Genomic DNA, 13,530 nt, shown 5'->3' on the forward strand with positions numbered 1-13,530 from the left:
AGGACACCAAGATATCTACTGACGCTAGCCAGGACGGCATTGGGGCGATGCTCCTCCAGCGAGATGACCCCTCGTCCTGGGCTCCAGTGGCATATGCCTCCAGGGCCATGACGCCGACCGAGCAATGGTATGCCCAGATCGGGAAGGAGTGCTTGGGTCTCCTAACAGGAATAGTCAAGTTTCAGGACTACGTATATGGCCTGCCGAAGTTCACAGTGAAAACAGACCATAAAACATAGAACATAGAACAGTACAGCACAGAACAGGCCCTTCGGCCCTCGATGTTGTGCCGATCAATGATCACCCTACTCAAACCCACGTATCCACCCTATACCCGTAACCCAACAACCCCCCCCCACTAACCTTACAGGACACTACGGACAATTTATCATGGCCAATCCACCTAACCCGCACATCTTTGGACTGTGGGAGGAAACCGGAGCACCCGGAGGAAACCCACGCACACACGGGGAGGACGTGCAGACTCCGCACAGACAGTGACCCAGCCGGGAATTGGACCTGGGACCCTGGAGCTGTGAAGCATTTATGCTAACCACCATGCTACCGTGCTGCCCTAAGGCCTTTAGTCCACATAATCCAGAAGGATTTAAATGACATGACGCCTCAGCTACAGCGAATTCTTCTTCGTCTCCGCCGATATGACTTCGAACTCCTCTACACACCGGGTAAGGAGCTGATCATCGCGGATGCCCTATCCAGGTCCTTCACCACGCCGTGTGAACATGGCGACCTAATCTGCCACACAGAGGCACAGGTGCAGTTGTGTGCCAGCAACCTACCAGCCACTGATGAACGTGTGGTCCAAATAAGTGAAGAAACTGCCAAGGATCCTGTACTGCAGCACATGATGCAACACCTCGCCCATGGCTGGCAAAAGGGGCAGTGTCCCCAGTTCTTTAACGTTAAGGACGAGTTAATGGTCATTGAGGGAATCCTTCTTAAACTGGATAGGATAGTCATTCCTCTAAGCATGCGAGCTATGGTACTCAAACAGATCTATGAGGGTCACCTTGGGGTCGAAAAATGCCGACGCAGAGCTCGGAAGGTGGTTTATTGGCTGGGCATCAACCAGGACATTGCTGATACGGTCCTCAACTGCCCGACTTGCCAGAAGTTTCAACCGGCTGAGCCCAAAGAAACACTGCAACAGCACGAGCTTGTGACCTCTCCGTGGTCTAAAGTGGGGGTAGACCTCTTTCATGCCAATGGACGTGATTACTACTTCTCCAGTTACCCGGAAGTGGTGAAATTGTCGGACCTCACATCTCGGTCCGTCATCAAAGCCTGCAAAGAGATGGTTGCCAGACACGGGATTCCACTCACAGTAATGAGTGACAACGGTCCATGTTTTTACAGCCAGAAGTGGTCCGGTTTTGCACGATCCTACAACTTCAAGCACATCACCTCCAGTCCACATTACCCGCAATCAAACGGGAAGGCCGAGAAAGGGGTCCATATCTTCAAGCGGTTGCTGTGCAAGGCTGCAGACTCAGCCTCCGTTTTCAACTTGGCGCTGCTGGCTTACAGGACAGCCCCACTGTCGACTGGTTTGTCTCCGGCGCAGATGCTCATGATCTGCAACCTGAGGATGACTGTTCCAGCCATCCATATTCCAGACCATGACCACCTCATGGTGCGGCAAAACGTGCATCGGTCCAGGAAGATCACGTATGATGCTCATGCCACGGATCTGCCTGCGCTGGCTCCTGCAGATGTTGTTCGCGTCCAGTTGCCTGAGGGAGGCTGGTCAGCTCCAGCTGTTGTTGTCCGGAAGGCAGCCCCAAGGTCTTTCATTGTTCAAATGGCTGATGGCTCCATTCTCCGGTACAATAGAAAAGGGCTGCGGAGAGTTCGCCGCCCACCGCCTAACCACATTGCTCTGCCAGCTATCATGCCTCCTCCGGACGTCTCCTGTCTTGAGGCCACTGATCCTGCCTGTCCAAGACACCGCTGCAATGCCAGCAATCCCGCCTGTCCAAGTGCCGACGTCTCCTGCTCCACCTCTGCGGCAATCGACCAGAATTCATCGCCCGCCTCAAAGACTGAATCTTTAGACTTTACTTTTGTAAATTTTGTTCAGTTTGCTCTGTATCTGCACGATAGACACCTTCCCATGTACATATGTTGTTAACTCACCACTTATAGTCAGGCATGTATATACCTTCACGTTCCATAACTTATTTAAACAAAAGGGGAGATGTCATAATGTCCACTCATGTGTATAATGAGATGCAGACAGGCAGTGATTGACACACAGGATGACCAATGAACACACAACACAGAACAACCAATCACCAGACAAGACACCACCACTATAAAGCTCACAGGGCATTAAGACTCCCACTCTTTTCGGGACCCAGACACTGAGACAGTCAGAGTGCACAAGTCAGTAGGCATTATTGCCATGTAGTAGCTAGTAAGTCTGGTCGAGCCAGTAAGAGGTCATCAGTAGGATTAGTAGAGTGTCAACCCACAGCTGAACAAGTACAGCAGTCCATAGTTAAATAAAACAGTGTTGGATCATCTCCGGTGTCAGACGTTTGTTTTTAGCTTCCCTGCATCCAGTTGCAGTCAACGTCGAACCAACCTGCCTAACATATCATAGAGTAGAGGACATGCATGTAAAAAGAGCCATGCTTTACAATAGCCAAGATGTGGCATTTCTGATTATATTGACTTGCATAAGGTGCAAGGTTGTGATGCTGGAAACTTCTTGGATAGTCTGGAAAGAGAGATTTGAGTGGCCATCTGCATGGCAGCAGGTTAAGGAGCTTTGCATAAGGTGCACGAATGTTCTTCTGGAGACTTCTTGGGTACTTCTTGGATGGTCCAAAAATAGAGATTTGAGTGGCCATCTGCATGGCAGCAGGTTAAAGAGCGTATTGAAGGAGGAGGAGAAGAAAAAGGAAATAAAATACCTTTATATTGGTGAGATAAAAGGGGTAAGGAAATCAATAAATTAAGAACCACGGTGGGGGGGGGGGGGGGGGGGGGGGGAGTTTAAATATTCAAACAATGTGAATGTATTAAACATGCAAAACACAATTTGTTTTATAGTATTATAATTTCCAACTCTAGAGGAATAGAATATACTAGCTGTAATATACTCATGGCTTATATTTTTGAGTTTATAGTCCTGTAGTTTAAAGAGTCACCTGGACTCAAAATGTTAGCTCTTTTGTCTCCTTACAGATGCTGCCAGACCTGCTGAGATTTTCCAACGTTTTCTCTTTTGGTTTCAGATTCCTGCATCCGCAGTAATTTCTTTTATCCAGTGTTCCAAAATTTGTCTACCTTAACCTTGAATATATTCAATGGCTCAGCCACAGTATTGGAGGTAGAAAATTCCAAAGATTCATGATCCTATTGTAGGAAGAAATTCCTCCTTATCGCCACTGCTATATTACTCTTTGGTAATATATCGTTACTCTTTGTTTTATATTTCCAGAATAATCTGATGGTGTCTCAAGAAAGTCTCTTGATAGTTTCAAGAAACCACCAATCTTCAACTTAAAGCAAAACAGATTTAATGAATAACGAATTGATTGATATTGACTTTGTGTACTCTTACCGAACTATAACTAATGATCAAGTAATTCAGAATAAAGTATTTACTAATTTAAACCAGACGTGCTAGCTATGCTGCGATCTATCTCTCTAACACTTTGCTGTCTAGTCACTCCTGGTTTGAAGAGACCCAAGATCCTTTGAGTTCTCATATTTATACAGTAATGTAGTGCTGCCATCTAGTGGTCATGCTACACTAAGATGTAGTCATTAACCCTTTATATGTCTCTTATATATACACACATATCACTAAATCCACCTTAAATGGTTGACCCCAGTTCGGAAACTATGCCCTCTAGTTTACGAATTCCCCGCAGGGAGACACATTCAGCGCCTACCCTGTCAAGCTTCCTCAGGATCTTGTATGTTTCAATAAGATTATCTCTCATTCTTCGAAACCCGAATGAATATAGGCCCTATATGAGTATAGTTCCTCATTGGATAACCCCCTTCATCCCAGGAATCAATCAATCAATTTAGGGCAGCACAAGTGGTCCAGGGTCCCAGGTTCGTTTCCCCGCTGGGTCATTGTCTGTGCGGAGTCTGCACGTTCTCCCCGTGTGTGCGTGGGTTTCCTCCAGGTGCTCCGGTTTCCTCCCACAGTCCAAAGACGAGCAGATTAGGTGGATTGGCCATGGTAAATTGCCCTTAAGTGACCAAAAAGGGTAGGAGGGGTTATTGGGTTACGGGGATAGGGTGGAAGTTAGGGCTTAAGTGGGTTGGTGTAGACTCGATGGGCCGAATGGCCTCCTTCTGCACCGTATGTTCTATATCTTTGTCTATGTCCTGAGCCTTCACCGAATTGTTTCAACTGTAAGTATTTACCTCCTTAAGTAATGAGACTAATCTGCATGCAGTACTCTTAGGTGTCATTTCAACAAAGCCCTTCGCTGTTGTAGCAAAACTTCCCTGCTTTCATATTCATCCGCCTTGCAAAGAAGAGAACCATTCTGTGAGCCTTCCTGCGCTTGCATGCTTAACTTTTTGTGTTTCATACACAAGCGTTTTGTCCTCTTAAGTAAGAAATATGGGCCGGGATTCTCCGACCCAGTCGGTCGGTGGGGGGGTGGGTGAGAGAATCGGGCCATGCCACCATGCCGATTCCCCAGCGCTGTTTTTTCTGGCCTCCACGGGATCGCCTCCGCACCAGTCGGGGGCCCTTGAAAGCAGCCCCCCCCCCCCCCCCCCGGCGATTCTCCAGGCCTCGACAGGCCGAGTGCCCACCGAGTTCATCAGCGTCCCGCCGTCGTGGGTTACGTATGGTCCCACCCCCGGGGTGGGGGGCTCCACAGAGGCCTGGCCCGTGATCGGGGCCTACTGATCGGCAGTCGGGCTAGTTCAGTGGGGGGCCTATGTTCCTCCACGCCCCTGTAGGGCTCCACCATATTGCCCGGGGGCCGGCACGGAGATGGGAACCCACACGTATGCGTGGACTCGCGCCGGCCGTGGCACGCCGGCTTTTGTGCGCCGGAGCTGCGGACAGCACCCCAACGCCGTACTAGCCCCCTCGAAAGGGGTGGATATCTGCCACTTGAGGCCCGTTCACGCTGGAGTGGCTCATGCTGCTTTTCACGCCGGCGTCAGAACTTGGCCTCTGGATTGGAGAATCCCGGCCATGGAATTCATCCATGCATTGATCTTAGTCTTGACAACTTTAATTGTAATTTATCAGACATTTCTGTCCAATGTATTTTGTAATTTGGTAATCAGTTGCAAAATCACTTAGAAACAAAACAATTCAACACAGCACCCATTTTCCTATGATCAAGATCAGGCAAATTAATTCCCAACATCTGGTGCTTACCTTGCATGCACCCACCATCCAATTTCCTTGCTGCTCTCATTTTAAAAATCATCCAGTTTTCTTCCATGATTTTTTTTCTCATAAATTTCCAATGCATCTTTTTTGCCCTTGTACTCGATTGTTTTTTAGAATTTAGTTTTGAAAGTAGCACCTCCAGAATCAAAGAATCGATCAACAATTATTCAGAAGGAACACCAATAAAAATGGCTCATCAGACAAGGTACTGGAAGGCACCAGCTGCCTGTAGAAATATCCTGCAGCAAGAAATAAGGGATATCAACTAGTAAGAGAAATAAACCTCTTCAGAACTAGTTTTTTCCCCCTCCTTTATGAAGTGCTGACTGCATATGCACACTAAAATCATAGGGCAGGCCAGATTGGTGAATGCCCAGCAAAATTACAGGCATCGCAGAAAATATCAAAGTTAGGATTGAAATTATGGTCCGGTTCCCAATACAGCAAAGAGAGCAGAAGAGCATGCCAAGAGCAGCGCCACACATTCCCAAATATGAAGCGTCAACCTGGTGAATTGGGAAGCCCAGCGTATCAGTGCAAAAGATAAGGTTGAAGAATTTGCAACAATCCTCAGTCAGGTTGGATTATGAGGAGAGGTTGAGTAGACTGGGACTGTACTCGTTGGAATTTAGAAGGATGAGGGGGGATCTTATAGAAACATTTAAAATTATGAAGGGAATAGATAGGATAGATGCGGGCAGGTTGTTTCCACTGGCGGGTGAAAGCAGAACTAGGGGGCATAGCCTCAAAATAAGGGGAAGTAGATTTTAGGACTGAGTGCTTTTTAAAATTATCATTCTTTGGGGTGTTGCTGGCTAGGCCAGCATTTGTTGCCCATCCCTAATTTACCTCGCAAAAGTGGTGGTGTCTTGAACTGCTACTGTCCCTGTGGTGTAGATACACCCACAATGCTGTTAGGAAGTGTTTCTATGCAATTACTACTCTTGTTCTTCTAGCTGGTAGAGGTTGCAGGTTTGGAATAAGCTATCGTAGAAGCCTTGGTGAGTTACTGCAGTGCACCTTATAGATGGTATACAATGCTGCCACTGACAGTTGTGGATGGAGTGAACTGTGGGTGGAGTGAATGTTTCAAGTGGTGGATGCTGGTCCAATCAAACAGATTGCTTTGAGCTGGCTGGTGTTGAGCCCCTTGAGTGTTATTGGAGTTACAGTCTTGCAATCGGAGAGCAGTCCATCGCACACCTGACTTGCGTCTTGTAGATTGTGGACAGGTTTTGTGGAGTCAGGAGGTGACATATTCGCTGTAGAATTCCCAGTTTCTAACCTGCTATTGTAACTGCAGTATTTTTATGGCCAGTTCAGTTTCTGGTCAATGGTAACCCCCAGGATGCTGATAGTGTGGAATTCAGCAATGGTAATGCCAGTTAATATCAAGGGGAGATGGTTAGGTTTTGTCTTGTTGGAGATGGTCATTGCCTGGCACCTGTATGGCATAAATATTATTTGCCAGTTACCAGCTTAAGCTTGAATGTTGCCCAGGTATTTCTGCATATGGGCATGGACTGCTACTGTATCTGGCGAGTCACGAATGGTACTGAACATAATACAATCATCAGCAAACATCCTTATTTATGACCTTGTGATGGAGGGAATGTCACCAGTAAAATAGCTGTAGATGTTTGGGCCTGGGATACTACCCTGTGGAACTCCTGCAGTGATGTCCTGGGACTGAGATGATTGACAACAACAATCCCAATCATCATATTTGTGTTAGGTATGACTCAAGTGGCGGACACTTTTCACCTGATTCCCATTGACTTCAGTTTTATTAGGGCTCCTTGATGCTACACTCAATCAAACCTGCAACCTCTACCAGCTAGAAGAACAAGAGTAGTAATTGCATAGAAACACTTCCTAACAGCATTGTGGGTGTATCTACACCACAGGGACAGTAGCAGTTCAAGACACCACCACTTTTGCGAGGTAAATTAGGGATGGGCAACAAATGCTGGCCTAGCCAGCAACACCCCAAAGAATTATAATTTTAAAAAGCACTATTTTAGGAACAATTTCTTTATGACTTTGGTCATAGGGCAGCAGGGTAGCATGGTGGTTAGCATAAATGCTTCACAGCTCCAGGGTCCCAGGTTCGATTCCCGGCTGGGTCACTGTCTGTGTGGAGTCTGCACGTCCTCCCCTGTGTGCGTGGGTTTCCTCCGGGTGCTCCGGTTTCCTCCCACAGTCCAAAGATGTGCGGGTTAGGTGGATTGGCCATGCTAAATTGCCCGTAGTGTCCTAATAAAAGTAAGGTTAAGGGGGGGTTGTTGGGTTACGGGTATAGGGTGGATACGTGGGTTTGAGTAGGGTGATCATGGCTCGGCACAACATTGAGGGCCGAAGGGCCTGTTCTGTGCTGTACTGTTCTATTCTATTCTATTCTATTCTAAATGTGTTGAAATATTAAAATAAAAGTATTGGATAATTTATTTGCATAAGGCCATTGGCCAGTAAACACTTTGATGTTCTGGTCAGTAAACATCATTTACCCCCCCCCCCCCCCCCCCCCCCCCCCCCCCCACGCCCCCACGCCCCCAAACCGGGCAACTATAATACATCTCAGCTATGTATTACTGTCCGAGAATAGCTGAAAAATGGCATTTCAAACAACAACTCTTTACACAATAAATCATAAGAGAAACTCAGGAGTTTTTGAAAAAGTATATTTGTTATTCTGTAGTTGACTTATCTCCTTACTTTAGTACATTTCGAAAATACTCTATATACATTGACATTTTGTTATAACTGAGAGTATGATGAAGTAAAAAGAACAAACTCGCACTTAGAATTACATTGAGGAAGTCAAAAGCTGCTGAAGATTGATTACCTAAATTCTACATTACTTTGTATTTCACAATTCCACAATTATGTTTACTGTGTTGACTGCTGGTTTTCTTCCCCTCCACTATCTTTCAGATGTTATGGAAACTACTAACAGTAAAATGTATTCACTATTAATGGTCCTTTTTAACACACAGGGTAGTTAAACACAACTTCACATCAGCATTGTTTGACTTGATACATCCTATATCATTTTGTAATTATCTTTAGCCTGACAATGCACAGGGTATGAAGTGATCCATCACGAATGCAACTTTCTACTGCTCCAAAAAAGTATATTTTCAGTCAGAAAGCAAATGTAATGAACATATATTGCATTAGGGAGGGCGAGAGGAAAGACTTGCATTGATATAATGCCTTTCACAACCATTGTACATCTCAATGACTTTACTGCCACATTAGTGCTTTTGGACTGTACTCACCATTGCAACGTAGGAAACACAACAGCTAATTTGCAATCTGCAAGTTCCCACAACCAGCAATGTGATAATGAGCAGTCTGTTCTTGTCATTTTGATTGAGGGATAAAATTTGCCATGATATTGGGGATAGCTCCCCTGCTCTTCTTGGAAGCTTTTATGTTCATCTGGAAAAGAGGCTGTTGGGACCTTGATTTTACATCATATTTGAACAGTAAGAAGCCTTACAACACCAGGTTAAAGTCCAGCATGTTTGTTTCAAACACTAGCTTTCGGAGCGCTGCTCCTTCCTCAATTCACCTGAGGAAGGAGCAGTGCTCCGAAAGCTAGTGTTTGAAACAAACATGTTGGACTTTAACCTGGTGTTGTAAGGCTTCTTACTGTGCCCACCCCAGTCCAACGCCGGCATCTCCACATCATCATATTTGAAAGATGCAATCTCCCAATACTGCCGCACTTCCTCAATATTGCTCAGAATCATCTCCAATTTAAAGGATAGAGTGCTGCCAAATGAGCTGCATCAGACACTAACGTTAATACACAAACATAATGGGGGGGGATATTTTCCGTGCCCCCGTGTTGTGCTTCTTGGCGGCTGGAGGCAGCCTGTCACTGGTCAGCCGCTGCATCTCCTGGTCCTGCTGCTGTCAATGAGTTTGCCTATTGAATCCACACCCCGCCATCAGGAAACACACATCAGGGGTTCGCCGTCGGTGGGACCAGAAGATCCTGCTGACGAGAATGAAAGGAAAATCCTTCCCCCACCCCGATAACTTGCATTTATTTTGCATCATCTTTAACTTAGAAAAATGTCCCAATACACTTCAGAATGTAAATATAAATCAGGTAAAATTGGCCAAAAACCAAAAGAGACAATAGGAGAGACAAGTGAAAGGTTCTGAGGAGGGTTTGAAGGGAAGAGAAGGAAATGGGGAGGCAGAGAGTGGGAAATCTAAAGATATGGCCGAGACGGCTGACCACACAGCTAGCCACGGTATAGGAGAGGGGTCGTGCAAGCTGCCAGAGTTGGAGGAATGCAGAATTCTGTCACAGGGATGGAGGAGGAGAAAGGAATCGTTGAACTAGAGGAGGTTAGGGATTAAAGCATAAATTGAGTATTTAAAGATAACCACTTAAGAATTGCTAAAAAAAAAGGCAAAAGGATTCAAATTTGTTATTTCAGAAACTTCAAACACAAGCTAGATAAAAGGTTAAAAATACATCACAATTAATTAAGAAGGGCATAATTGTAATATCTTTTGATTTAACTTTTCCCTGTAATCAACACACATTGCAATTAACTTTATCCGGCTCCAGGATTTAGAAAAAGATTTTTCCTTAATCCTGACTTTAGAATAACTATTGTACTGCTTTAAAAAGTATTTCTAATTTGACTCAAAATATACAACTTGTTTTTCAAATGCAGTTACATGATGGTTACTGATATGAAGGATTGACGGCCATTGAATTTTAGAAACCCTCAGCATAAACTGATTTGGCCAAATAGCTTCAGGTAGCTTCTGTACCTTGTGTAAGGAGCTGTAAATTTCGAACTTCTTCTCGGACTCTCAGGTGCAGAACTTGCTGCAGGACATGCTGTCGCTGCGTCTCTTGGACAATACCCATTCTTTCCAGCTTCTTGTCCGTCAATCTCAGAAGTGCTCGACCTGGAACGTATAACATTTATAGCTTCTAATGAAAGATCATTGCTTTGAAAACTTAACATAGTTTCGCTCGCCACGGAAGCTGCCTGACCTGCTGCATATATGCAGCATTTTATTATTTTATTTCAGATTTTCAGAATCTGCAGTGTTTTGCTTCTGTTAATTTTGCTGCTAATCAAACTAATCAAAGCAGAAGTGGCTAAAAGTATGGCACTCTATTTCAGTTGAGAGGATTAAACTCAGATTCTATAATGATTACATGTTGAAAAATGAAAATCGCTTATTGTCACAAGTACGCTTCAAATGAAGTTACTGTGAAAAGCCTCTAGTCGCCACATTCCGGCGCCTGTTTGGGGAGGCTGGTACGGGAATTGAACCCGCGCTTCTGGCATTGTTCTGCTTTACAAGCCAGTTGTTTAGCACACTGTGCTAAACCAGCCCCTGATGTTACCCGAGGAGTTGTATTTTGAAGGCCAAATGGTTTTCAACTGAAGTGCACACTCGAGCTTTGAAATCTTTTACATTTACTGATAGCTAGAGATCCACTAGTTACACATTAACGTTTATTCTGAATACCACCATTAAACCTACCATGAAACAGTGCCCTCAGATAAAATACCTTAAATTTAAATAGGTAATTCACTGGAATATAGATTTACATGTATGCACAAATACATATTTATAATTCTTATTCTTGGAGCAAAGGCTGGGTGTACGGGTGGCTAAATTGTCAGTACCAATCCGGAGGGCAGAACCCAACTTAACTACAAGAAAAGCAGAGTCTACGTGGTAAAATTAGATTGCAGGACAAGAGATGTGCTTTGGGCTAGTGAGTCGAATATGATGACTTTTCCTTCTATCTGGCAGTTTCATCAAATAATTAACATAGAACATAGAACAGTACAGCACAGAACAGGCCCTTCGGCCCTCAATGTTGTGCCGAGCCATGATCACCCTACTCAAACCCACGTATCCACCCTATACCCGTAACCCAACAACCGCGCCCCCCCCTTAACCTTACTTTTATTAGGACACTACGGGCAATTTAGCATGGCCAATCCACCTAACCCGCACATCTTTGGACTGTGGGAGGAAACCGGAGCACCCGGAGGAAACCCACGCACACAGGGGGAGGACGTGCAGACTCCACACAGACAGTGACCCAGCCGGGAATCGAACCTGGGACCCTGGAGCTGTGAAGCATTTATGCTAACCACCATGCTACCCTGCTGCCCCAAATGAAGTTACTGTGAAAAGCCTCTAGTCGCCACATTCCGGCACCTGTTTTAACCTCACTCAATTTCTTTTAGATTTGATAGGGCCCACTAAATCTTGTTTTTAATGGTTCACCTACCATTGGTAATAATATCACCGCACTAACAAAACTATGAGTTTTTTTATTTCTTAGCCGCTTCTCCTTTTTTTTTCTCCAATCATATGTTGTGACAATTTTAAATTCTTTTGAATCAAATCACCAGCCTGATTTAATCTCTCCCTAAAAATTTGACACATAGTCCAACAATATAGTCTCAGAAGCTGACTCACCAATTTCTCCAGAATCAATTTATGTGGTCCTCTTTTTCATAACCAAAATTAAATTCAAATGGACTGAATTTAGTTGATTCGTTAGGTGCATCCCTAATTGTAAATAGTACAAATGGAATTCCTTTAACCCAATTATCTGGATAACTATGAATGACTATAAGCCCTCAACATTGTCTTTAACGTTTGGTGCCACCTTTCTAAGGCTCCCGGTGATTCCAAATTCAGAAAAGAAATTGTATATCATGAAAGGAAATTATCAATATCTTAAAATTCAATTTCTCACTGGGCCTGATTTAAACTCATTCAGTTACACCAATTTAAAAATGTCTAAACATGTTTATAGAAAATGGAGAAGGTAGACTTCCCAAGTGCACATTAAGTTGGAGGGAATTGTCAAATCTACTTTGCAGAGGTGAACAGTAATACGAAACATAAAATAAAAATCTTGCGTTCACTTGGGGTGACGGTAGTGGTGGTGGGAGGGGGTGCAATGCGGAGAAAGGAATTTTAATCTTTAAAAAGAGCTGCATGGCCGTCGAGTGTAAAATCTAAATTGTAGAAATATGATGATAATTTTATTTTAATATTTTTGGAGGATATTGTTTTGGTCTGTGGAAATGTTGCATCTGTATATGTGACTAATATAACGCAGACAATTGATATGAATAGGGCCAAGTTCGATGTTCCACAAGGAAACACAACATAGCACGGTGGCGCAGTCGGTTAACCCTGCTGCCTCACGGCACCGAGGTCCAAGGTTCGATCCCGGCTCTGGGTCACTGTCCGTGTGAAGTTTGCACATTCTCCCAGTGTTTGTTGGGTTTTGCCCCACAATCCAAAGATGTGCAGGTTAGGTGGATTGGCCACGCTAAATTGTCCCTTAATTCGAAAAATGAATTGGGTACTCTTAAAAAATGTTTAAAAAGTAAACACAACATAGTTAAAAATTTGCATTAGGAGATAAATGAGAATTTGGATTTTTAACTGTTCAATTTCAAAGGTAGGCAAGAAAGCGTTCACAACTTTACAAAAGATCTTAATAAATAGGCAAAGCTATTCAATCTTATCTTATCCGCTAGTAGTGGCCATAAGAATGTTTTTACATTCTGGGAAGCGTAAATTTCAAAGCGAGATAAGGGGACTTGGGAAAATCAAGAAGAGGAGAAAATGCATTCAGAGAGAGAACATAGAACATAGAACAGTACAGCACAGAACAGGCCCTTCGGCCCTCGATGTTGTGCCGAGCAATGATCACCCTACTGAAGCCAACGTATCCACCCCATACCAGAGCTGTGAAGCATTTATGCTAACCACCATGCTACCGTGCTGCCCACAAAGAGGATGGAAGCTGTGTCTGTGGTAGCATGTAGGACAGAGTTGCGCAGAAGTGAAGTGAGCAGCCATCACCTACCTAAAATGTCTGTTTGTTCCAGAAAGCATGGTTTTGTTCAAAGCCTTTGGCTTCAATTTTTAGTCTGCTGGCAGACATGCAGTCTTGGCGGGCTCGAAGGCAAAAAGTGCTTCCAGCCATGATCGGGCCCGGAGTGCGATTTCACACTGGCTGGCCAATTAACAGGCAGCCAGTGAGAAAAATGTGAGGAGTAAGGCTAAGTGTTGCAGGAGGCTGGGTGCTGATA

General features: G+C 44.5%; 1 protein-coding gene across 2 annotated transcripts in view; it reads right to left on the bottom strand.

The window, feature by feature from the left end:
* The window catches only part of samd12 (sterile alpha motif domain containing 12), a 210,340-nt gene that overhangs the window by 79,191 nt on the left and 117,619 nt on the right, over positions 1–13,530 (bottom strand). For both annotated transcript variants that reach the window (XM_038809781.1, XM_038809780.1), the window contains one exon: positions 10,211–10,351. In XM_038809781.1, coding sequence (XP_038665709.1) covers positions 10,211–10,351 — 141 coding nt within the window. The remainder of the gene's footprint in view (positions 1–10,210; positions 10,352–13,530) is intronic.

Source organism: Scyliorhinus canicula, chromosome 10 (assembly GCF_902713615.1).
Source record: "Scyliorhinus canicula chromosome 10, sScyCan1.1, whole genome shotgun sequence".
Taxonomy (NCBI): domain Eukaryota; kingdom Metazoa; phylum Chordata; class Chondrichthyes; order Carcharhiniformes; family Scyliorhinidae; genus Scyliorhinus; species Scyliorhinus canicula.